Consider the following 25,314-nt stretch of genomic DNA (forward strand, 5'->3'; position numbering starts at 1 on the left):
GATCAAAATCTAAGAACAAAGTACTAATATAAAAGAACAATTAAGACTCTGTTAAAAGTAACTCTTAGTTTTGACTTGAAAATAGACACAGAGCCAGCTTCTTTTATTTCACGTGGCTGTTTATTATACAAAACACTGGACCTCGGACTCTGATTTGCCGTGAGCCAATACTAGTTTTATGTCTTGCAACATACAAATCATCCCTTTGGCGTGTAGTGACATTACTGAATAAAGATACTGGTGGGTAAACTGTATAACCAATCTGGAATTTTATTATTTAAAGCTTTATATACCATAATGCACATGTCAAGAGTATACTGGTCTCTTATTTTTCAACCATTTCCAATTCCTTTAAATGTGGAGTTACATGTTCAAACTTCTAACGTTGCCACAGCCACTCTTGCTGCAAAGTTCTGCAGCTTTTGTACTCTTTGTAGCTGTGATTTGTTAGTACATCCCCAAACTTTTAAGCAATATTTTATAAACTTAAAGCTAGCGACTGGAACGACTATCTTGCGAGTACTTGACTCAAAATGATCTTTTACTCTATTTAAGTATATAAGAGTACCCATTACCTTTTTATACATTTCGTCTATGTGACAGACAAAGTTCATGTACCGATCGAAATGAACACCTAAATTTTTCACAGTCGTCATTGGCTTAACTTATATTTCATTAAATATCTGTACCTCATCTCCAATATGTGACAACTATTGCCTGGATCCAATAATGATAAACTGTGTCTTTTTCTCATTTAGAAGTAAGCCATTTCTCAAAAAGTAATCTTTAGCTCCTGTTTAGAATGTCTTCTGCCTTACAAATCATGTCGGCTATTATCCTTAATGTCACCTTCTATTAGTATTTGCGTGTCATCAGCATATTGAACTATAAAACAGCCAGGTATTGATCTCACGAGATCATTAACATATACCATGAAAAGTATAGGGCCGAGAATTGATCCCTGAGATACTCCGAATTGAATATTTTTCTTCGATGATACAGTACCATTTAGCCTGACGGACTGAAACCTATTCTCAAGGTAGCTCTTAAACCACCTCTGATCAATATTCATCAACGTACATTTCTCCAGTAATATGGCACCATTCACGCTATCAAAAGCCTTAGATAAATCTACTAATAAAAGTAAGGAAACTTTTTTTTTGTTGTTCTATATTTCATAAATCTTGTCAGATAATTTTAACAGGGCTGTTTCAGTAGACAATTTTGGTCGGAATCCATGTTGGCTTAAAGAGATTAGTTTATTTTCCTCTAAAAATTCAGTTAAACTGATTTGCAATAATTTTTTCAAGTACTTTCGATAGAATAGGTAGCAAGGAAATGGGACGGTAATTTGAGATATCGTCGGCATCCCGCTTTTGAAGAGCGGAACGACATGGGAAATTTTCGGATATGTCTGGATATGAATAAGTACAACTGATGTATTGATAATTATCGTCAGGTAAAAAGCAATAACATATAAACCATCTCTAATGAAACGTAAACAAATACCATCAGATCCAAAGGCGTTAGTTTCTTTCAAATCTTTAATGACTAAGATTACTGTGTTACAGTCCCACTGGCTTGGTTTAAAAACTATCGACTCTACTGTGAGGGATAATAGGGTCTGTTTTCAAAGGCATGCGGTTATGCAGTTCTTCCTGTGTTTTTTCAAAGGTCTTTCTCCCCACTTCTGCGAAGAATTCGTTAAACTCTTCAGCTTTACGTTGCAAAACATCTTTGGTATCACAATTCAGCTTATTCGTATCGCTGTTTATTCCATTGAAAAGCATATATTAGTAATCTTCCACGTAGCAGCCATGTCCCACCTTTAGCATTTTTAAATTACTTGTTTGTAGTACTACTATCAGTTAACATCGAGTTTACCTTTTTCTTCAGTTCCTTATGAGTTTCTCTAAGCTGAATATTTTCTCTTTGAGTTTTTTTAGTTTTTTTTTTTTCACGTTATCTCTTACCATTATCGTCTCTTTTATAGTATCAGAAATCCAAGGGGCAGGGGGACGAGTTTACTTCTCTAGTAACACAGGTGCGCACATATCTACACAGGATGTGAAAACATTGGTTAAAATTTCTACTTGCTTACTTACGTTATCGGTACTTAAATTTGATTCAATATGTGAACATTATTCATAAGAAGAGCAGCAGAGTTTCTTGAGAGTAATTTTTCAAGCACCTAAAAGTTTTAAAAATAGTTTGCCTTTTCGGTTTACGAACGTTCAGCAAAGTTAAAATATTCTCGTGATCTGCTATTGAGCTAGGGGTTACCTCTGATTTTGTTATCATATATTTAGCATTTGTAATGACTAGATCGATAAGGATGCTGAGGTAGAAGTGATTCGTGTGGGGTTTATCTACAATCTGGTCAAATCTTAAGTTTTTTTTAATTTACTTACCCAGTTTGTTCTCCTTTTTTAACAGATCATCATTAAAATCCCGTAAATGAAACAGGCTTATTGCGTAAAATTACTTCCTTAAAGACGTCTGAAATATAGTTAAAAGAGGTAACAGCAGCGTTAGGATGGCGGAACACGCACCCAACAATAATAGAGGGAAATTTTCGATGTTGCACGGAGACCCACTTATCTTCCACTCCCTCCTGTTTTTTCGATCCCAAATTTCAGCTCGGTGGACTTTCAAATAATTCTTATAAACAAACATACACCTCCACCTCGACCATGATCCTCACGATATATATTATACTCAGTATATGAATAAAAGTATCACTTATATACGGATACAGCCATGTCTCACTAAATACATAAAATATCGATTTTTTGTTCTTCTAGCATTAACTGTATTTCAAGTATATGACCAAGTATTGATTGGTCATTTATATGTACAACTTTTAGAAAAATCATTACATTTAGCATTCTCAATGGCACTGACTTGCCTTGCCTATGTCCTAGTAATGGATATTTTTCTGACAATTTGTTTGCTTTTTGTGTCCATATTCATGGCATGAGTAACACCTAACCTTATGGTCGAACCTACAATCGGATGGTGGGTGATTAAATTCACCACATTTGTAACACCCATACCCATTTCTTTCGGTATATGAATAATAGTAGTCGTTAACTTCTCTGTTACTTCTATCATGTCCTTGTCTATAGCATTTGTACTACTAAAGTGCGTTTGGTCTCTACCATAACCCAGTCTACCTCGATAATAATTATTATTCCTTGAGTGTTGATAGCTATTTCTATGTAACCTATTTTTATTCCTTCCTTCCTACCTCCCGATTTATCATAAGGTTGCTACTTTTACTCTTTACATGATTAATCCTATAGTTATTATTTTCAGATTACATATATTTGACTTGATTTCTTTCCAATTATAACAGAGAAAGTCGTTTGAGCATATAGATGAAATTGCATCTAGCAACCTAACCGCACCAATTCTATTTAGCAAATCATAGTTTTTATCATCCTGGTTTTCATAGCAATTTGTATCAATATCGCCTGTTCAAGCTTAAAAAACCTTTGTGTCTCAATTAAAACAACACCATTTCTGTAACACCATCTAACAATTTTACAGTTATATTGTTTATTCTACTATTCAAATCATGTCTTGCTTCTAGAGCTGGAACAAGTTCACAAACCTTTACTACAATGTCATTATTTTTCTCTTTGAGTTCAGCCACAATGACGCCCAGGTTATCGAGGACTCTTTCCAACGCTACATCTTCGTCAGCAGGTCCTGAGTACCACAGTAGATGATGCATTCTTTCGGTGAAAATTCCAGTTTTTCCCTAATCCAGGACTTTAGTAGATCCAGATTGCTTCGGGGAGGGTTCTGATCATAGCCTTATCGTTGAGGTCATTAGACTTTACTTCTTTTAAACAAGAATCTCCAATAAGTAATATATTTCCTTCATTCGAAATGGATGCCAGAGTTTTGACGGGAGCGCGATCTATTCTGTTGCTGAAGGCTCTCTTTTATTTAAGTGTTTGATAGTATCTTCAGCAAAATAAAGTTTTAGTTTTAAGCTCCTCTATTTCTTTCCTTCTCTTGCCAGGGAATTGTCACAACATAAAAAACAAAATTGTCTTTAGTTTCCCTAACAAACGCTCAAATCGGTGAAGTAGTTCTGCCGAATTTGGGATTAGTCTCTCATTTTCTATCTCATGGGTGCCATCAGGCGGCGAAAGTGTTTCTTCAATACTCCCATAATAAGTGATCAGTTTATCAATTAGGGTTTCTTTATAGTCCATACACCTCCAAGTCCCAGCTGAGTGACAGTGTTTCTGCAATTCACTCTTCTTGTACCCTCTTAAAACTTGTTGTGTTGGGTTTTGAAAGCGACGACAACGGTGGTTTGTCTCTCTCTTCTCCACCTCTCCCTGTCTCTTCACCTGCAATATGTGTGCTATTAGTAGGCATATTTGATGTTTACAGTGCGTGAAGAATAATGGGATCTTAATACAGTGTCCAGGAAAGTGATAAATACTTTGTAATTTACGATATTAGATTCTGATAGAAAGAAACAATACCATGAAGTTCCTTTGACGTCACAAGATGCCTAGTGCGCATGCGCGGCTCAGAAAAAAATTTACAGGAGTCCAGTAGGTAAACTCCAAGAAATTTTAACAGCTAAAAAAAATAACAATGTACACTTCAAATTACTAAAAACACTGGTCGCTGACACAATCACTGCGCTTCACATACACGAACTGGTCACTGTAATCCCATAGAAAGTCCAAATAAACGAAGAAAATCCTTGTTAAATGAGGAGGTCATCCAGTGCGGTGGGAGCTATTTTGGTTCGAGGGGATGGAAAATGGAGAAAGAAGAAAACCATGAAATGAATGGTAATTACAAAAAAGATGAAAAATTTAGGTAAAGAGAGATGAGCGTGAGAGATGTATATAAGAAATGAAAAGAACTGAGAATACAAGGGAAAAAATTAGATATATTATTAAAAAAACGGGAAAATGAGAAGAGAGAGAGAGAGAGAGAGAGAGAGAGAGAGAGAGAGAGAGAGAGAGAGAGAGAGAGAGCTCAAAATGATTCTTTTTCCATATCTGGAGGTCCATTTCTTTACCCTGAAATATGTTCTGCTGGTACTAAGAGGTAATTCGTCCATGCCAAGATTGATTGGGAGGCCAAAGTGGCGGCCAATTAGGACCCAAGCGTCATTCAACTTGAACACTGGGATTGATGACATGAGTTCCTCACATAATGGCTTCCAAACCAAGGGAATGGAGATTTTTTCCAGGTAAACATCGGGGTAAAATTTACACTCAAAGAAAAGTACCATGTAAGTGGGTATGAGAACCTCTCCTTCCTTATGATTGTTTTTGATTTGTTTGTTTGTATGGTGTTTTTACGTTGCATGGAACCAGTGGTTATTTAGCAACGGGACCAACGGCTTTACTAGACTTCCGAACCACGTCGAGAGTGAACTTCTATCACCAGAAATACATATCCCTCACTCCTCAGAATCGAACTCGAGCCCACCGAGGTGGCACGTCAACACCATACCGACCACGCCACTGAGGCGCTCGTTCTTGTTTAGTAGAGGGAGGCAAATCCCATGTAGGTGAGGAATTCTCTTCATACAATATCCTCTTGCGTATGGGTTATAATGAGAAGATAAATTACAATTGCTTGCAAAGGTCAGAATGTTTCAGTACTAGACAAGTAGTAACGGGACAAAACATGTTGATAAGAATTTATGAATAGATACACAGACGAAACGCAAAATTTCCCAGTAAGAATTCTGTTCTCTATGAGTGGGTGGAGGCCACAAACCTGACTTATATTGTGAAAAGAGAGAGGTAGATGATAACAATGCTTCATCATTTCTCAGACGAGCTCACTCAAGGTTTTTATAGTTCCATAGAAAAGGTCACCACGGAATATTCCTGGGGGATGTTCCCAAGAGTAAGGTAACCTTTTATGTTCCCGGGGAACATTCTTGATAATTTAATCTATAGTTTAACTAGTGCCCGAGGGTGGCATTGTTTCAGTAAATCTTGAATAAACTCAACTATTTTTTCATGAAAGGTTCATTGTTTTTGCTTCCACTACACCATTATGAACCCAGTGAGGTGAATTGTACTAAGAACTAAATACTGCAACTAAAGGTTAAGTCTTGAGTATTCTATTTTCCGGAGTACACATAGAATTGTAGATGAGGAAACACTTAGGCACCTGAGCTGTTATATCAGTCAGTAACATAGATGATGTCTACTATTATAAAAAACCAGTGATATATTACTAGATCCCATGTCCTAAATTTCAAAGCAAATATGCCACTAGTATTCAGAAACACCTCCTTAATGCGTGTATAAATGAAGGGGAGTGTAACACAAACCATTAATAGCTTGTGTAAATACAGCCTATAATTACTGTAACATTTGAATTATAGTTGAATGCAGAAGGTGAGACCCCTCTGTTATTCTGAGAAGCGACTGAAAAAAAACACTTAATTCTTAACAAAGAAATTCTTGAACAAAAACATGTTTTTGGTCGTTTCGGTCGATAAAGCACTCAAATTGTCATTGAATCTCTAAGTAAGAAGAAAAAAAAGAATAAAATGAAAGAAAATAGAGCTCCATAATTTAAGAACAGAGACTAAAAACATGTTTTTCAGGCTACGTAGAAATTATAACCATTTTACTATTAAATGTTACGTATTACAATGCCTCATAAAAGTTTATGCCTGATAAATATCCACAAAAAAAGGAAAAAAGAATTAGAAGAAAAATAATAGCAAAACGTAAATTGAGGACATTATTTTCATCAGACAAAGGAAAAAAAATATCCACAAAAAAAGGGAAAAATTAGAAGAAAAATAATAGCAAAACGTAAAATTAGGACATTATTTTCATCAGACAAAGAAGGGAAAAATATCCACAAAAAAGGGAAAAAAGTAGAAGAAAAATAATAGCAAAACGTAAATTGAGGACATTATTTTCATCACACGAAGAAGGAAAAAAAGAGTCAATTCCTTCTTCGGTGTCGCGTGATGTCTGATGTTATTTGTCAAAGTCAAGGACACGACGGGCAAAATGTGGCATTGTCTACGTCTCAATCGAAAGGGATCCAATCTAGAAACCGGCGTTGTAGAAAAAGGAGATTCCGTCTGGGGGAAAAAAATTCTTTGCAGTTGACCCTGAAAAGAGGAAATGTCTGAGAGAAAACATCCGAGATTACAGCCATTGTCGCCGATGGAAGGATGGAGCCAGATAAAGAATTCAGCCACGAGTGGCGAAGAAGTGGAGGGAGGATGTTGCGTTCTTCGTAACAGTGTAAATAATAAAAAGATGCATCTTTAATGAGCACAATATTTATTGCATCTTTTTATCCCGGTTTTACCAATATACATAAAGACCATAATTAAAGTAAGTAAAACACGCTCCGAAGTTTCTTAGGCGAAATCGAGTTGTCTGTACAGAGTAAAGTCAAGGGCATCGAAAACAGATCTATCTTTTGGTGGTCTCGGTATAATATCGTTGCCACACGCAAGGTTATGGCTAACTTTAACCTTAAATAAAATAAAAACTACTGAGACTCTAGGGCTGCAATTTGGAATGTTTAATGAATGGAGGATGGATGATCTACTAACCAATTTGCAGCCCTATAGCCTCAGTGGTTTTTAAGATCTGAGGGCGGACAGAAACAGTGCGGACAGACAGACATAGCCCTCTCAAATAGCTTTCTTTAAGAGAAAACTAAAAAGATTGCTAATAAAATTATGATAAATCGTATCTCCTGATCTTAAAATACTCCGAGTAGAACTGTGGTAGTTACATTTGTTAGCAGAAAAATGTATTAATTCAATTTTTTCGAGAGCAAAGATCGATGTCTTTAGGTGTACACTGGGTTCCAGGTAATTTAAATTCTAAATTAGTTGGCAGGCATAGAGAAGGTGTTCTTGGCACGTATCAAATTCCTGTTTTAAATGAGAATGAAATGTATTTAGTTGGGAAAAACTCTTTATCGCGATAGTATATAATGTTCTAAGGGATCCACGATCATAACAAATTTTGAGAGTTCGTGAATAATTTTAAAACTCTTTACAAAAAGCTTTCCAACCCTTCCCTGGGTTCATCTTCAGTCCAGGGAAGGATTCAAAAGCTTTTTGTAAAGGGTTTTAAAATCATACACGAACTCTCAAAATTTTTTATTATTGTGGACCCCTTAGAAAATGAAATGTATATCATGGAGAGGTATTTACCGAAACCGCCTGGGCACTGGAAATATATCTTCCAAAAAATATCAAAACATACTCACAAAAGAAACAAATATATTGAGAAAAACCCTTTGATCGGATATACGTAATCTTCATTTGGTTGACCTGATATTTGAAATCGATGAAACTTTATATAGGACAGAATGGTTTGAAAACTTGATGGTAAATGTTAGCTTGTTGCAAAAGCAACGTAAAAGTGGAAACCTGATAAAGAGGTTAACACAGTTCAAAGGATGGATAACTGTGTTTTAGTTTACAAGGATGTGGAAGGGTAAAAGATGACGGGCTGGGGGAAAGTTTAGATATTTCTCAGTTATTAGAAGATCGCAGAAGGAAAAGCACTTTCAGTAGTGGAGGAGGGCCTCTGATTGTCTATAATATAGACAAAAGTCGATATAGACTCTATATCAACTTTTGCAACAAATCATCGTCATTTCCTCTTTCGGCATGACAGAACGATGTGAATGAATTATAATTACATTTTTTAGTATAATAAACATTTTGTCACTTCCATTCTTTCGTTTCATATTATACACAAAACTTTATTCTCTGAGATTTTTAATGTTATGCTGTAATACTACTCAATAGAAATACACCACTTCTGCACAGTACAGCTGAAAAAAAACTGAGTAAGGAATTAAAAAATGGTGATGTAACTTTAGTGTGTAAGTGTAGGTTATTGAAGTCTTTTGTGTTCTTGAAATCTTATACCTTGGTTAAACAATGTTTCCAGTTAAACAACGAATGAGTCGGTGACCTATAACTAATCTGTTCTCTGGAGTGAGCCCCTTTCGGAAAGATAGTATCTTGAGGTTTAATATAAATGAAAGATCAAACTACTTCGCTTTGTTTTGCAGAAACATTGCAAATATCTCCATTGCGCGCCCTGTAGCAACCAATCTCTCTCTCTCTCTCTCTCTCTCTCTCTCTCTCTCTCTCTCTCTCTCTCTCTCTCTCTCCTTTATACTAGATTAAAGAGTTAGCGAAAAGGAGGAAAACAAATTGATAAGCTGGCAGGGGATGATTGAATCTTCTTCTTTTTTTCATGTAACAACGCCTCCCTGTACGTGAAATACTAATACCTAAGAATGATTTTAACTTTCATTTTCCAACGAAAAATAAATATATGATCAAAACTGTCATTAAAAATAATTTAAGATAAGAGTAAGCACAAACACCACAGAACATCTCATACGATGAGGATAATTATTAACAGAATCTTAGTAATGATTATTCATTAACTTTCTTTACTTCTACATCAACTGAAGAGTCTTTTTATGGATATTGTAACATGAATGTTTTATCAGCAAAAGCCTTTGGACGAAATGGGATACTGCACAATGCGCTTTACATTATAAATGTATAATGATTTGCTCCGAACTTTTTTTTTTTTAAGTCGGCCACTGGCTCTGGCCTGTCAAGATCAAAAGAGATAATGTACATTCATTTACTCTGAGCCTTCAAAGAGCATACCCAGATGGAAAATGAAGTATCGTAACGAATTATAGATTGGCTGTAAAATTACGACATCAAATAATTCATCGCAAAGGAAAACACTTATGTTAATTTCCTTTGCATTTAGGGATCACACATTTCAACAGCAAAATTTGATGAAATATGTAGGCGGGAACAGATTTTAGTTTCAGACCACAGCATCAGTGATGCTCCTACTTGTTTGTTCCAAAGCAACTCTGATTCCTCAAAGATATTAACGATTTGACAAAAAGTTTAATATAAGAAAAGAATATCCTAAATGATAGGACTATTTCTTGGATGATGCTTAATTTTTTTTTTTTTTTTTTTGTTTTGAAGACACGTCACGTCACATTTCGTGACCAGTGAGACTTCAAAAATCAAGTACTCGCAATTCATTCATGAGCCGAACGAAAGATTTTTTTACGAGGAGTCTATTATAAAGTAAGTCACGAGGCGACAAAATTTGACATTTAGCATTTTGAGTTCACGAGACATTTGGACGAACATGCAAAGCTGAAAAAAAAAAAAAAAATACACTGAAAACGGAAAAGTAAAAATGTAGAATTTGGCTGCGTCATTTCCAACATGAAACTCATTCTATTTGAAAAGCACATGAAAGTTATAACAATCTAGAATTAAGCAAGGGTATATTCTGTCAGTAAAGTGAAATGGAAATGATGTTGCCTGACTTTTAAGCCGCCTACAAATGTATTCATTTTAACCACGATAAGAACGAAGCAAAGGTTACGCGATACACAAGCAGTATATATATATATATATATATATATATATATATATATATATATATATATATAATATATATAATATATATATATTATATATATATATATAATATATTATATATAATATATTCTAAGTTTATCTGTCTGTCTATCTATCTATCATATATATATTTGATTATAAACATGCGTATGAAATTGAAACTGTCGGTGCAACCGCGGGTGTGTGTGTGTGTGTGTATGTACACTTTTCTAGCTATCATTTCACCTTATATAAGTCAATATCGGTGCCAAAAATTTCTCATGAATAATAACGGCAAAAATAGGGATCAAAGATGGAGAAAAATCCAAGTTAATTACCGTTGGCGCCTAATAAAAATTTATGACCTCATCAAAAATTTATTTATGAGTTTCGCTGTCAGTTATAAACGATCACAGACCTACGACAAAGGATGGGTTTCTCATTATAAGAAATATGAGCCTCATTTATCCCTAAAGTGCCATCAGCTTTTCCGGGCTTTGCTAGGTGACGCCCAGGTGGAATATTTTTTTTTTTTTTTTTTTTTTTTTTTTGTTTTTTTTTTTTGTTTTTTTTTTTTTTTTTTTTTTAATTTATCAACTTTTTGTAGAAGCGGAATTACGTACAATAATTTCTAAAGATTTATCAAGTACTACTGACCCTGAACTTATTATTCGAAGAGGATATGTTGGGAAGCGTTTCTGTTATTTTTTATTTATTTATTTATTTTTTTTTTATCACAGTCCTCCAATTCGACTGGGTGGTATTTATAGTGTGGGGTTCTGGGTTGCATCCTGCCTCCTTAGGAGTCCATCACCATTACTTTTCTTACTATGTGCGCTGTGTCTAAGAACACTCTCCTCTGCATGAGTCTTAGAGCTACTTCAGCCTCTAGCTTTCCTAGATTCTTTTCAGGGATCTTGGTATCATGCCTAGTGTTCCTATGATTATGGGTACATTTTCCACTGGTGTATTCCATATCCTTCTTACTTCTATTTTCAGATCTTGATACTTATCCATTTTTTCTCTTTCTTTCTCTTCAAATCTGGTGTCCCATTATACTGCGACATCAATGAGTGACACTTTCTTCTTCATTTTCAATCAACGTCACGTCTGGTCTACTTGCACGTTATCACCCTTTCTGTTCTGATGCCACAGTCCCAGAGGATCTTTGCCCAGAGAATCTTTTTATCACTCCTTCGGCTTGGTGCTCTTAACACTTATTACTGCATGGTAGCTGGTGTTTCTTGCACAGGTTCCAGTGGAGGGCTTTTGCTACTGAATCATGCCTCTTTTTGTACTGGTTCTGTCTGTGCAAGTGCCGGACATTCGCTTGCTATGAGGTTTATGGTCTCGTTTTTCATACTGCACTTCCTGCATATGGGTGAGATGTTATTTCCATCTATCGTTCTTTGAACATATCTGGTTCTTAGGGCCTGATCGTGTGCCGCTATTATCATTCCTTGTATCCTTCTTGGGCTCTCTCCACTGTAGCCACTGCCATGTTTCTCCGCTGGTCAGTTCTTTAGTCTGTCTCATGTATTGTACGTACATTGGTCTGTTGTGGCATTCCTCTGTTCCGTTTATCATTCTCCTGTCTGAAAATTTGTGGGTCTTCGTCTACTTTTATCAGTCCTTCTTCCCATGCACTCTTGAGCCACTCGTCTTCACTAGTTTTCAGATATTGCCCTTCCTCAAAGCAAATAATGATGAATTAAAGCGATGTGAAGTAATTCTTTGGTTTTTTGGGGTTACAGATTTTAAATTCAGTATTTATTCTCAATCGCATTGCCAACAGATCGAAATGCCGTCTATTTATTACCCAATTCCATATACTGAATATCATAAATTAAAGATTGCAATTATTATTAAAGTTAAGTTTCATATTAAGGATTTCAGGATATTTTCAATACTTTCCTATATCCCCTTTTAAAGTGAGATTTAGACTGAATAATTTTTCTCTCCTAGAACGTTAAACAAAAAGCGATAACTCCGAATATATCATTTTATATTCCACGCACTGGGGATGAAAATGTTTTCCAAATGGAACATGGATTATAATCGATCCGCTGCCGTCACGGGAGTATCTCTTTCAAAGCACCAGTAATCCGCAGCAGCTGGCTGGCAACGATAGGTACGACTAGACTGGTGTCGTATGACCATCAACAAATTGAATGAAATGAACGTGTTCGATAACCATCCATGCAGTTTACTACTTCATCAATCCATGTTTTCCAACTACCCTTTGCAACCCTCAACGGAGACGGTGTGTGATGTGCAAGCCCATAGATTTAATACCCTGGGTTGTGTTCAAATACAGTTTACTCTCGGTGACAGAGTGTTAACAGAACCATTTGTAGTAATGAAAGGAATTGCGTTGGGCAACAAAATTTTGCTGGGTCATCCTGCTTGTAGAAGACAAGATTTCGATCCATGCGGGTGCTAATGGGATAACAGTCGGGATACCAGGTACTTTTCTGCCTTATGAGGACGTGAATAGAATGGAGGACATGGAGGTTATTGAAAGAGATGTGCTCGGTGGTATTAATGGCGGTGATACGAGTGTTATGGAGAAAGGTAATATTAAAACCCACGTTGCTGATATGGGAAATGATTACGGGGGTTCTATCAGAGTTCACAGTGATAACAAAGGTGGTGATGATACTAATATGGATGTTATTACTGATACTAACAATGCTGGGGATGATACTGAGGGTGGTAATGTGTATGGAGCGGTGGAATGGGGAGGTACTAACCACAAATATAGAGGTGTTTTATCCGAAGATATTATGCTACTACCAGGTTCAAAGACTATGGTAAAAGTTAAATTGAAGGAAATGAGAAAACCCACAGATGTGTGTGTATTGAAAATAGCGAAAAGCTTAGAGGGGTTGTTAGCACGGCATCGGTGAACAGTGTATCCAAGGATGGGTTTACGTGGTTAGAGTTGCTAAACTGTAATGATACAGTTAGGAGATACCAGAAAAACACATATATATATTGAATTTCCAAGATTGGAGTTGTGATAGTGGTTCAGTGGCTATCGTAGAGGGGAAACCTGAGTTTTCGGAGGCAGAAATGCAATCAAGGAAACGAACATTTAGAGAACATTTAGCTAATGCGGATTATAGCGAACACGTTGAAGCGATAAGCGGGCTCTTGGCAGAATTTGGGGATAAGGTAGCCTTAAAAGGTGATAAATTGGGGTTGACTAATGTGTTAGAGCATAAGGTAAATTTGGAGAGTAACACAAAACCTATTTATATTCCTGCATATCGCATACCTTTCAAAATCAGAGAACAGGTAGAGAAAGAGGTTTTTAGATGGGAAGAAGAAGTAATCATTAGACCCAGCGTGTCTCCTTACAACTTTCCCCTGTTAGCGGTGCCTAAGAAAGACGGTTCTGTCCGTGTATGCGTCGATTTTAGACGTTTAAATGAGAAGACGATCCCTGACCGTTACCCAGTCGCGTGCATACCAGATCTTTTTGTTGAAATTGGGGGACATAATATTTATAGCTCAACTGATTTGGCGCAGGGTTTCTTACAAGTCCCTCTTAGTGAGAGTAACAAGGAATATACCGCTTTTTCAGTGCCCAAGGGACACTATGAATTTACCCGAATGCCTTTCGGTTTATCGGGCAGTCCGATGACTTTTACCAGGTTGGTGAACAAAGTTTTGCGCGGGTTATTGGGCAAAAATGTTTTTGTGTATATAGATGACATCCTGATCACAACGGACACGATCGCGCAACACCTGGAAGTGCTTACAGAAGTACTTAGGAGGCTTAGATTAGCGGGGTTGAAAATCAAGCTAGCCAAGTGCTCGTTCTTGAAAAAGCAGATCACATATCTAGGCCACGTCATATCTAAGGAAGGGGTTAGAGTAAATGACGATAAAGTCAAAGCAATAGCGAATTTTCGCACCCCCAGATCAAAGAAAGAGATTAGGTCATTCCTGGGTATCGCTGGTTTCTTCAGGAGGTTTGTGAAAGGGTTCTCTAATATAGCTCCCCTAACTGATGTGTTCCGGAAGACGTTCAATTTCAATGGAAGGAATCCCAGGCGGAGAGTTTTCAAAAGCTCAAGGACGCGCTAATGAATCCCCCTGTTTTGAAGTTTCCAGATTTTAGCGAACCTTTTACGTGACTGATGCAAGCCAGGAAGGTATAGGTGCTTGCCTTATGCAAAAGGTCGATGGGAAATTTCATCCTATAGCTTTTTATAGCAGGAAGTTCAGGACAAAGGGCAGCAACGAGAAGTCCATGGCCACCATAGATAAAGAAGCCTTTGCAATAGTGTCGAGCTTAGTTCATTTTGAAATTTTATTGATGGGGAATAAAGTAGAAGTTCTTACAGACCTTTTCAGAGAATGCATATGGATATCTTAGGGAATTTTTGTGAGTCTAGATATGCGAACAAGTACTTGTTAGTGATAATAGATGAACTTACAAGGATAGTAGAAATTGTCCCACTTAAGCATAAAACGGCCGAAGAAGTAGCCATAGCGTTTTTCAATGGTATCATTTGCAGATATGGCTCACCCGAAGTTCTATCAACCGACAACGGGAGGGAATTTGTGAACAAAACCTTGGAATGTTTAGCTGACGTCATGGGGATACAGAAAGTAACAATTATTCCATACAGACCCGAGGCTAATGGGTTGTGCGAACGAGCAAACAGGAAAGTGCTCGAGGCTCTCAGGATAACTGTAGGTGGTAATGATAAGAATTAGGACAGATATGTTAATGTTGTTAGACATAGTATTAACACTATGGTTAGTGATTCAATTAAAATGCTAACTATGCCTCATCATGGGGAGGATACGGTCGAGGCGTTGATATCCACAGCGAGAGAGAGACACGCTTGTCTCAGCCGTAATCTCGAATCCACAACCAGAGATATGGTACAGAAGAGTAATAGTAAATCATCTGATCCCAAGATCAATGTCGGAGACAAGGTATTTTTAAAACTTAACGTGAGAAATGAGCTAAATTACAAACTAGGCCCGAAGTTTGAAGGTCCTTTTAAAATAATTGAAGAGAAAATTGGAAACAGATTTGTAATCTTAGAGGAAAAAACAGGTCAGTCGAGGTTAACACATATCTCGAAATTGAAAAGAATTGGTTGTGGTGATTAATATATTGTCGCGCAATTGCATTATTTTTCTTTTTTTTCTTGCTGTCAGTTTTTTGCAATTTGGTGGCGGAATGCTTTTACGTTTTTTTTCTCTCTTTTATTTCCTTCTTCTGTTTTTTTTCTTATTATGCGCAAATCTGCGGCGTTTTGGCGTAAGATTTCGGGGTTAATATTTTACGTTGGGATGTGTTGAAATACGGCAAATTTTTGTTTTAGCTGAGAAACGTGATGATAAACATGTGATTATTCCAGCATGTATGATATATGGGCTGAATTTTTGGGGTTTCACTAGCCGAATAGATGACATTGGGGTTTTATATAATTCGGGTAATGTCGTGGGGTGTTATGATTTAACGAAAATTTTTTTGGAGGGGGGATGATTTTTTTTCGCGTGGGGTCATTAATTAAATGGAGGAAATATCTATATCACTGGAGTGGTGTTATTATTAGGATGATGATTTTATATATATATATATATATATATATATATATATATAATATATAATATATATATATATATATATATATATGTATTATGGAGATGGCATTAATCTTTGGCGGGTGACCTTTTTTGTGGTTATGATTTTTTTCTTGAGTTGAATTCCTGGAGTTTTTTCAAGCCAAGTTCTGTGGTTCTTTCTTTTTGGTTTCATGACTAATTCGAGGCGAAAGGCATTACTGTATTACGAGGCCTGTGGAGATTTTATTTTTGGAGGCATATAATTGCTGAATTACAAGTTTATTGTAGTTTTTTGTCCCGAATAGGTGATAATTTTTTATATAATTGGACAGTATCGTTTGGGAGAATTATGTCTTCGAGATAACTTTGGAGCACCTTGGTCATGTCCTGGAGATAGTTCTGTGAAATGTGCTGACGTAGTTTCAGTGTAGAACATTTTTTTGAGAATCATGAGTTTCTGGCTGATGCCCTGAGTCCAAATGAAGCTTGCGAACGAGGTAACTAAACACAAGTATAACAGTAGATTTACCATCAATCACAGTGTCTATTGTTCTACTACTCCACCATACATGCAGATATCTCTTACTCCAATAATTATAATCATTTACTCATAACCCAAGTCAATAGTCACTAAAGAAAGAAAACAAATTTTGATCTTAAGACAAAAATAGTAATAGCTACTACTACTGCTGCTGCTGCTAATAATAATAGTTAAAAAATGCTATATTACTGGTTATGATTATTAATAATTAATTAATATTGTTCCCTTGTTTTCAACGTAGACCAAAAGTAATATATCCATTGCCTAAGGTAAGGTAGTACGATACGGAATTTGCACATTTTTTCCGTACCTGAACTGTACCGTACCGTTACTTCGGTAAAATTGTCGTTGCGTAATTACCCGTACCGTATCATATAGGCTATAAATATCAACCGTACCGTAACCAGTACCGGTAATGCCAGCCTTGCTGGCAGGTAACAACAGCGTGAATCGTTATATATATATACAACATTTTAAATTATTATTATTAGATTAGATAGATACAAAAAAAAATCGTGCAAAATATACTTAAACTAGTAACATTCAGAGAGAGAGAGAAGGGAGGGGGAGGAAAGGTGAGGGAAGTCTCTCAAGACGGTGTATACCAGGTAAACCTGTGGCCAACTGTACTTGTCACGCACAATATGTTCGTTCCCTCCGCTGATCCAGAGTGAACACGAATCCGCGACTATGAAACCCCGGAGCAGTTGAGCAAGTAACTAACGGAGCATCCAATAGATGTTGCGCCGTCAGGACAAGGAAGGAGGAGTGGGCAGCAGATAGTTTTCTTGAGCATAGAGTAAAGTATCCTTAATCTATTAACGTTAATTAAGAGAGTGGTCGTAAACATTTTGTTGTTGACGATACTGGGTTTGAGTGTAAAATGTGCATTTAAGGAAATATGCGATATAAATATGAGACTAAAAGTGCTTAGGAACTCATTATTTATGAAATGGCATTTCCTATAGATTATTAAATCTTATATACTGACATGACTGTCCACGAGATCGATACAAAATTTTCAGTTCACTTACTTTATTGAGGTAGCAACCATACACAGAGATACATGTCTATATACTTATACAATTCATGATTGGGCCAACCTTCATAGAGAAAGCGGGCGATGTGGGCAATAACACAAAAAAATTTGTGCTATATATAATTTTCTTTATTTACTAAATTTTAGTAATTAAAACAACATGAAATATTAGGATACTTTCACCAATATAACAGGTTCATATTTGGTGGAAAAGAGAAAGACAGAACCACAGAATATAACAAGACAAAGATGAGTAGGGAAATGAGAAAGAGAGAGAGATAACTTATTAAAGTTTGCAAAATAGAGGTCATTATCCATTTTAACTATATTTCTTTAGTAAGGATATTGTTTTCATCCTTGTTTTCAAGATGCATTATAATAGAAAATAACTTAACTCAATTCCTGTGTTTCAAGAAGCAAAGTAGTTTTCTAGTGCCGATGTAGTTATAGCCAATTCTAACGTGTAAAAGAGTTAATATGTTTTTGTAGGAATGTAACTTTTCTCTCCTGTAAAGTCAACTGCCATAGTCCTTGCCGTTCCCTGACCATTTCCTGTCTTAGGGAGGGTTAGGAGCCACTGGCTTCTACCTTTGCATTGGAGAGTTAAGTTGCCTAGTATATGGCCATTCGTAGGCTGCAGCTTTTACCTCCACTAATTCTATCAGGGCTTATTTCTTCTACCTTTTGGACCCCCTTTTAATAATCTAGCCTTAGTTTCTTAACTGCTGTGCTCTTATTCTGTCTCAACTTTATTACCTTAATCTGTTTTCCTTCTTTTCTTGGAATGAAGCGCGTTTTGTAATTCCCTTTATTTCAAAATAACAAAATAAAAGTAGTGATATTTACAAAGCCTTCTATGTTCAAAATTTAAGGCTTATTTCAGTTTGACTAAATGTTAAACTAAAAAACCATCACATTTTTCCGACAATCTGGCAGATAAATTTGAACAAATATCACTTTTTTTTTTCATTTAATTTTGAGATATATAAATATTACTTTTCACTTTAAAACCTATGAAAATATGCATGATCTTCCAAAACATTAGCATTAACTGGTAATCAAGTAAAAGGAACATAACTAAAAACACGTGAGCTAGTGTCAATATTTTATCATTATTATTTTTATGATAATATACATTGAGTAGGATGTCCAACCTCCATCTGCATCTGTGACCTCACACAGACGATCAGGTATGGAATCTACAGTTTATATTATGTAACAGAAGTGTGGGTTATGTATTTGATTTCCCTGGAACGTGTTTTACTCAGATTTTTTTTTTTTTCTTTATCAAGCACGCTTCTACAATACATTTTCTTAACCTTGCATGTCATGTCATTTTCATTGTTGATTTATTATTTGACGACATTATTGACTCTGTAATTGTTTTTAAAAATAGGGTATTTGTAATTTGGGCTGGTCATTATCGTCCGTATTAAACAGTATTATTTACATTTGTGTTATAGAAATGGGGCTGTTAGGATTTTCTGCTTTATTTCTATATTGAATTTCAATTTACGAATCAAGTTATGCTCAAATAAAATTGTACTCCTTTATACCTGATTTTCACTTTATATAGGACAAAATTTAGTATAATTAAATTTCGTTTTACCTTTCTTTGTATGCATATGATATAAATTTAAAAAATCTTAAAACTTACCTATAGTTTTTTGAAAATCAAAATATTATGGTTGAGTAGTTGATTATTATATATAATATATAATATTTCTCTTGATGTCTCGGCTAATTCATTTAAAATGATATCTTTTAGTTATTTGGTTAAATCCAATAACAATAAAACGTAGCTTAGAAAAATGGTAATTTTTTGCTCAGTTCCAATTGCCCGCCTGTAGTTAGTATTGTTTTTCTTGTAGACAAAAAGGTAAATAAAGGAAAATCCCTAAATATATTTTAATAGATAAGACGATAAGAGACCAAACAAAAAAGATGCGTACTGCAAAAAGATCCCGTAAAAAGAGAGAGAGAGAGAGAGAGAGAGAGAGAGAGAGAGAGAGAGAGAGAGAGAGAGAGAGAGAGAGAGAACTGCAGAAATTTATAACACCTAGAAAAAAGGCATGATTGGAAATCTTTCAGAATGTTTCTTGCTATATTTTGATAAATCGAAAATATCTCTTGTGAAATGAAAAATCAAGGAAAAAGAGAGGGATATAGAGGAGAGTATATGAATTGGGTACTCCAGTTTGAAGAAAATGTGGCCTTACTTGGCCTGCCTTGGCAGCAGCTGTTGTGTGACGTTATTGTCTAGATGTTGTCTGAAATACGGAGAGAAGTCTAACGCAAGGATAGCCATGTTGTTTATAGGCTGCCTATTCACTGGTGAGGTTCCTCCTAATACTGATGATGGAGGTGAACAGGCCAAGGAAATGGAATTGAACGAGAGAATTTCGGCCTTGCGAGACACCACACAGTACCAGAGAGAGCAGCAATGAACTTGGACAGGATCATTTTTCAGCTGCAACAGAGGCTTGACTACAATGAAGATATTCAGAAGGCGGGCGGAAAGGAAGAAAGCACTCGTGTGATCCAGATAACTCATGGGGTGTTGCAACAACAGGCCTGGCAAGAAAGGGCCCACTTATTCGAAGGTGAGACGTTGTTTCTGAAGGAGAACGATCAAGTGAAGAAGGAGAAGGACGTGCAGATATAGACCGAAGAAGCGGCGCGGATGGCGAGGCTCGTCCAGGAACGAAAAGCGCTAATCCGACAGGAAAGAAGCCGAGGTCAGGTTCCAGCTCCTGCAGAAGGAAGTGGAAGATATCACGAAGGAAACGTGTGTACTACATTGTGAAGTTCAGGTTGCGAAACTGAAGAGAAACGAGCTGAGGTGCCTTCTAAAGGAAGGGAATCATCGCTTCAAGTCGCTGGATAGGAACACCGGTGTCCAGGGCGAACGGAACGACCAGTTGGAAGATGAGGTTCGACAGCTGCGAGGAGCGAAGGAGAAATCGGTTTGCCAGCTGAAGAACCACCAGGGAAATTACAGAGCCTGGAAAATGAAGGAGCAGCTGTCCATGTTCAAGGAATGGCGCGACCAAGTCTAAGTTGGCCTTTGCGAAGAGGGCTCAGATGTCAAAAATTTGAGGAGAATGTTTGTTGTATGGAAAAGTTTTTTTTTTTTTTTTTTTTTTTTTTTTTTAATCAATAAAGTTTATTTACAAACTGCGATTTTCATTTACACATTATTTTTTTTGCAGCAAATTTTGTTATTTACATAATAATTCGAGTTTAACTCGAATTTAAAGGACTTCTTTCATAAATCCATGTGTTAGAATTGATTTTAGTTTGCAATGGATTTTAGGAGTGAACTGCAATACTTTATTTTATATGGAAGGTTTGATATTTATATGTAATAAGTTTGCTTCGTTAATCGTTGAAGGATATGAAAGTTAGAGGGAAATAAGTATAAAATGTTTTGTAAGAGTTTTATTGATTCCTGAAAGGGAAAGGTAAATGTAAGGATTGGTGGAGTGCCAGGATTCGAAGCAGAAGATACAGAGAAGATTGGTGGAGTGCCAGGAAAAGCAGCGGATTCAGAGAAGATTGGTGAGTGTCAGGAGAAGCAGAGGATTGAGAGAAGATTGGTGGAGTGCCAAGAGAAGCAGAGGATTCAGAGAAGATTCAGGGAGCGTCAGAAGAAGAAGCAGAGTATTCAGAGAAGATTTGTGGAGTGCCAGGATAAGAAGCAGAGGATTCAGAGAAGCCCCTGGAGAATTGAAAGGATTCAGTGGCATATTCTGGTTCTAAGGTTAAACAGAGGTGTTACTTTCTTAAGGGACGGCGGGCGAGGCCCGCCAGGCGTCCCGGGACGGGAGGCGCAAGGGCGGGGCCAAGGCGTCCCGGGGAACGCGGGCCTCCGCCCGCCAGGCGGGTCCGGGAACCGGGCGGGGCCTCCTGCCCGCCAGGCGTCCCGGGGGACGGGCGGGGCGGGGGGCCTCTGCCCGGGCTCCAGGCGTCCCGGGGACGGGCGGGGGCCGCCTCCCGGGGCAACCGCCAGGCGTCGCGGGCGGCCTCCGCGATCCGCCAGGGCGGGTCCCCGGGGACGGCGGGCCTACCGCCGCCAGGCCGTCCCGGGGACGGGCGGCCTCCCGGGGGCCCCGCCAAGGCGGTCCCGGGGACGGGCGGGCCCTGCGGCCGCCGCCTAGGCGTCCAGGGGACGGGAGGCCTGCGCCTGCCAGGCGTCCCGGGGACGGGCGGTGGCTGCACCCGCCAGGCGTCCCTTAGGACGGGCTTGGCTTATCGCCCGCCAGGCGTCCGGGGACGGGCGGGCCTGCGCCCGCCAGGCGTCCCTCCGCCCGCCAGGCGTCCCGGGGACGGGCGGGCCTACGCCCGCCGGCGTCCTGGGAGGCGGGCCTCCGCCCGCCAGGCGTCCTGGGGACGGGCGGGCCTCGCCCAGCAGGGCGGGTCCCGGGACGGGCCGGGGCCTGCACCAGCCAGGTCCTCGACGGGCCCGGGCGGCCTGCGCCCAGGCAGGGCGGTCGGGGACGGGCGGGGCCTGCGCCCCCTCCCGGGGCCACCCGCCCCAGGGCGGTCCCGGGGACGGGCGGGGCCTGCCCGCCAGGCCAAGGGCGGGTCCCGGGGACGGGCCCGGGGCTGCGCCCTTCCGGGGCCAGGCGTTCCTAGGACGGGCCTGGCCTACGCCTAGGCGTCCCCGGACGGCGGGCCTGCGCCCGCCAGGCGGGTCCCGGGACGGGGCGGGTCCTCCGCCCGCCAGGCGACGGGCGGCCCTCCGCCCGCCAGGCGTCCGGGGACGGGCGGCCTCCGCCCGCCAGGCGTCCCGGGGACGGGCGGGCCTCCGCCCGCCAGGCGACCCGGGGACGGGCGGGGCCTCCGCCGCCAGGCGGGGCCCGGGGACGGGCGGCCTCCGCCTGCCAGGCGTCCCGGGGAGGGCGGGCGGGGCCTCCTCCCGCCAAGCTTCCGGGGACGCGGCCTCCGCCCCCCAGGCGTCCCGGGAACGGGCGGGCCTCCGCCCGCCAGGTCCGGGGACGGGCGGGCCTGCCCGCCCGCCAGGCGGGTCCGGGGACGGGCGGCCTGCGCCCGCCAGGCGTCCCGGGGACGGGCGGGCAGAGGGCCCGCCAGGCACCCGGGGAGGGCAGGCCGCAGCCCACCGGAGTCACAGGGACGGGCGGGCAGAGGCCCGCCAGGCGTCCCGGGGACGGGCGGGCTGTGGCCCGCCAGGTGTCTTGGGACTGGTCAGCCGGGGCCGCCAGGTTTCTCGGGACGGTGGGCGAGGCCCGCCATGCGTCCCGGACGGGCGGGCAGAGGCCCGCCAGGCGTCCCGGGTTGGGCGGTCACGGCCTTCCAGGAGTCCTGGGACGGGCGGGAGCGGCCCGCCAGGCGACCCGGAACGGGCGGGCGAGGCCCGCTAGGTGTCCCGGGACGTCCAGGTGAAGCCCGCCAGTTGTCCTGTGATGGGTGGGCAAGGTTCGCCAGGTGTCCCGGGACAGGCGGGCGAGGCCCGCCAGGTGTCCCGGGACGGGCGGGCGACGCCCACCAGGTGTCCCTGGATGGGTGGGCAAGGCCCGCCAGGTTTCCCTGGACGGGCGGGCCTCCGCCCGCCAGGCATCCCGGGGACGGGCGGGCCTCCGCCCGCCGGGCGTCCCGGGGACGGGCGGGCCTCCGCCCGCCAGGCGTCCCGGGGACGGGCGGGCCTACGCCCGCCAGGCGTCCCTGGGACGGGCGGGGCCTCCGCCCACCAGGCGTCCCGGGGACCGCGTGCGGCTTTGGCCAACAGGCGTCCCGGGGACGGGCTGGGCCTCCGCCCGCCAGGCGTCCCGAGGACCAGCGGGCCTCCGCCGCCAGGCGTCCTGGGGACTGGTCGGGCCTCACGCCAGGCGTCCCGGGACCGGCTTCGACCGTGGCACCGGCCTCTCCCGACGCCAGGCGTCCCGGGGACCGGCGGGCCTCCGCCCGCCAGGCGTCCCGGGGACCGGGACGGCCTCCGCCTCCCGGCCCGCCAGGCGTCCCGGGGGCCGGACGAGGAGGCTGGGGGCCAAGCCCGTCCCGGGGACGGGCGGGCAGAGGCCCGCCAGGCGAGGGGGACCGGCGGGCAGAAGGCCCGCCAGGCGTCCCGGGGGACCGGGCGGGGCAGCCCAGGCCCGCCAGGCGTCCCCAGGGACGGGGGGCAGGAAGCGGCCCGCCAGGCGTCCCGGGGACGGGCGGACAGCGGCCGCCAGGCTACCGGGGACGCCTGCAGGCGGAGGCCGCCCGTCCCCGGGACGCCTGGCAGGCGGAGGCCCGCCCGTCCCCGGGACGCCTGGCGGGCGGAGGCCAGCCCGTCCCCGGGACGCCTGGCGGGCGGAGGCCCACGCCCGGCCCCGGGTTGCCTGGCGGGCGGAGGCCCGCCCGGCCCAGGACGCCTGGCGGGCGGAGGCCTGCCGGCCCCCGGGACGCCTGGCGGGCGGAGGCCCGCCGGCCCCCGGGACGCCTGGCGGGAGCAGGCCCGCCCGTCCCCGGGACGCCTGGCGGGCGGAGGCCCGCCCGTCCCCGGGACGCCTGGCGGGCGGAGGCCCGCCCGCCCCGACCCCGGGACGCCTGGCGGGCGGAGGCCCGCCGGCCCCCGCCCCCGGGACGCTGGCGGGCGGAGGACCCGCCCGTCCCCGGGACGCCTGGCGGGCGTGAGGCCCGCCCGTCCCCGGGGGGACGCCTGGCGGGTCGGAGGCCCGCCTGTACCCCGGGACGCCTGGCGGGCGGAGGCCCGCCCGATCCCCGGGACGCCTGGCGGGCGGAGGCCGGCCCCCCCGTCCCCGGGACGCCTGGCGTCCCAGGACCGGCAGGCAGAGGCCCGCCAGGCGTCCCGGGGGACCGGCGGGCAGAGGCCCGCCAGAAGTCCGGGGACCGGCGGGGCAGATGCCCGCCAGGCGTCGCATGGGAACCGGCGGCAGAGGCGCCAGGCGTCCCGGGGACCGGCGGGCAGAGGCCCGCCAGGCGTCCCAGGGACCGGCGGGCAGAGGCCCGCCAGGCGTCCCGGGACACAGGCGGGCAGAGGCCCGCCAGGCGTCCCGGGGAGGGGACCGGCTGGCAGGAAGAGGCCCGCCAGGCGTCCCGGGGACGGGCAGGAAGCGGCCCGCAGGCGTCCCGGGGGGGCGGACAGCGGCCCGCCAGGCTACCCGGGGCGCCCGCCAGGCAGGCGCCCGTGCCCGGACGCCTGGCAGGCGGAGGCCCGCCCTCCCCGGGCCCCTGGCAGGGCGGAGGCGCCTCCCCGGGACGGGCCTGGCGGGCGGAGGCCAGCCCGTTTCCGGGACGCCTGGCGGGCGGAGGCCTGCCCGTCCCCGGGACGCCTGGCGGGCGGAGGCCCGCCCGGCCCCGGGACGCCTGGCGGGCGGAGGCCCGCCCGGCCCAGGGACGCCTGGCGGGCGGAGGCCCGCCGGCCCCCGGGACGCCTGGCGGGCGGAGGCCCGCCGGCCCCCGGGACGCCTGGCGGGCTGAGTCCCGTCGGCCCCCGGGACGCCTGGCGGGCGGATGCCCGCCGGCCCCCGGGACGCCTGGCGGGCGGAGGCCCGCCGTCCCCCCGGGACGCCTGGCGGGCAGATGCCCGCCGGCCCCGGGGACGCCTGGCGGGCGGAGGCCCGCCCGTCCCCGGGACGCCTGGCGGGTGGAGGCCCGCCCGCCCTCCCCGGGACGCCTGGCGGGCGGAGGCCCCGCCCGTCCCCGGGACGCGTGGCGGGCGGA

General features: G+C 43.6%; 1 protein-coding gene across 1 annotated transcript; it reads left to right on the top strand.

Moving 5' to 3' along the window:
* Positions 1 to 3,659: 3,659 nt before the first annotated feature.
* LOC135218233 (collagen alpha-1(I) chain-like) lies at positions 3,660 to 23,012 on the top strand. The gene is made up of 4 exons (XM_064254387.1): positions 3,660 to 3,718; positions 20,354 to 20,681; positions 21,419 to 21,856; positions 21,894 to 23,012. The coding sequence occupies exons 1-4, from the start codon at positions 3,660 to 3,662 to the stop codon at positions 23,010 to 23,012; spliced, it is 1,944 nt and encodes a 647-aa protein (XP_064110457.1).
* The last annotated feature ends 2,302 nt before the right edge of the window (positions 23,013 to 25,314 follow it).

Source organism: Macrobrachium nipponense, chromosome 9 (genome assembly GCF_015104395.2).
Source record: "Macrobrachium nipponense isolate FS-2020 chromosome 9, ASM1510439v2, whole genome shotgun sequence".
Taxonomy (NCBI): domain Eukaryota; kingdom Metazoa; phylum Arthropoda; class Malacostraca; order Decapoda; family Palaemonidae; genus Macrobrachium; species Macrobrachium nipponense.

Bases quoted from the DNA above. Each gene is read 5' to 3' on its own strand.
- LOC135218233 (XM_064254387.1), top strand. From the start codon at position 3,660: ATGACGCCCAGGTTATCGAGGACTCTTTCCAACGCTACATCTTCGTCA. The intron at 3,719-20,353 runs GTACCACAGTAG...CTAATCCGACAG, and splicing joins TCTTCGTCAGCAGGTCCTGA to GAAAGAAGCCGAGGTCAGGT. The intron at 20,682-21,418 runs GTCTAAGTTGGC...TACTTTCTTAAG, and splicing joins TCAAGGAATGGCGCGACCAA to GGACGGCGGGCGAGGCCCGC.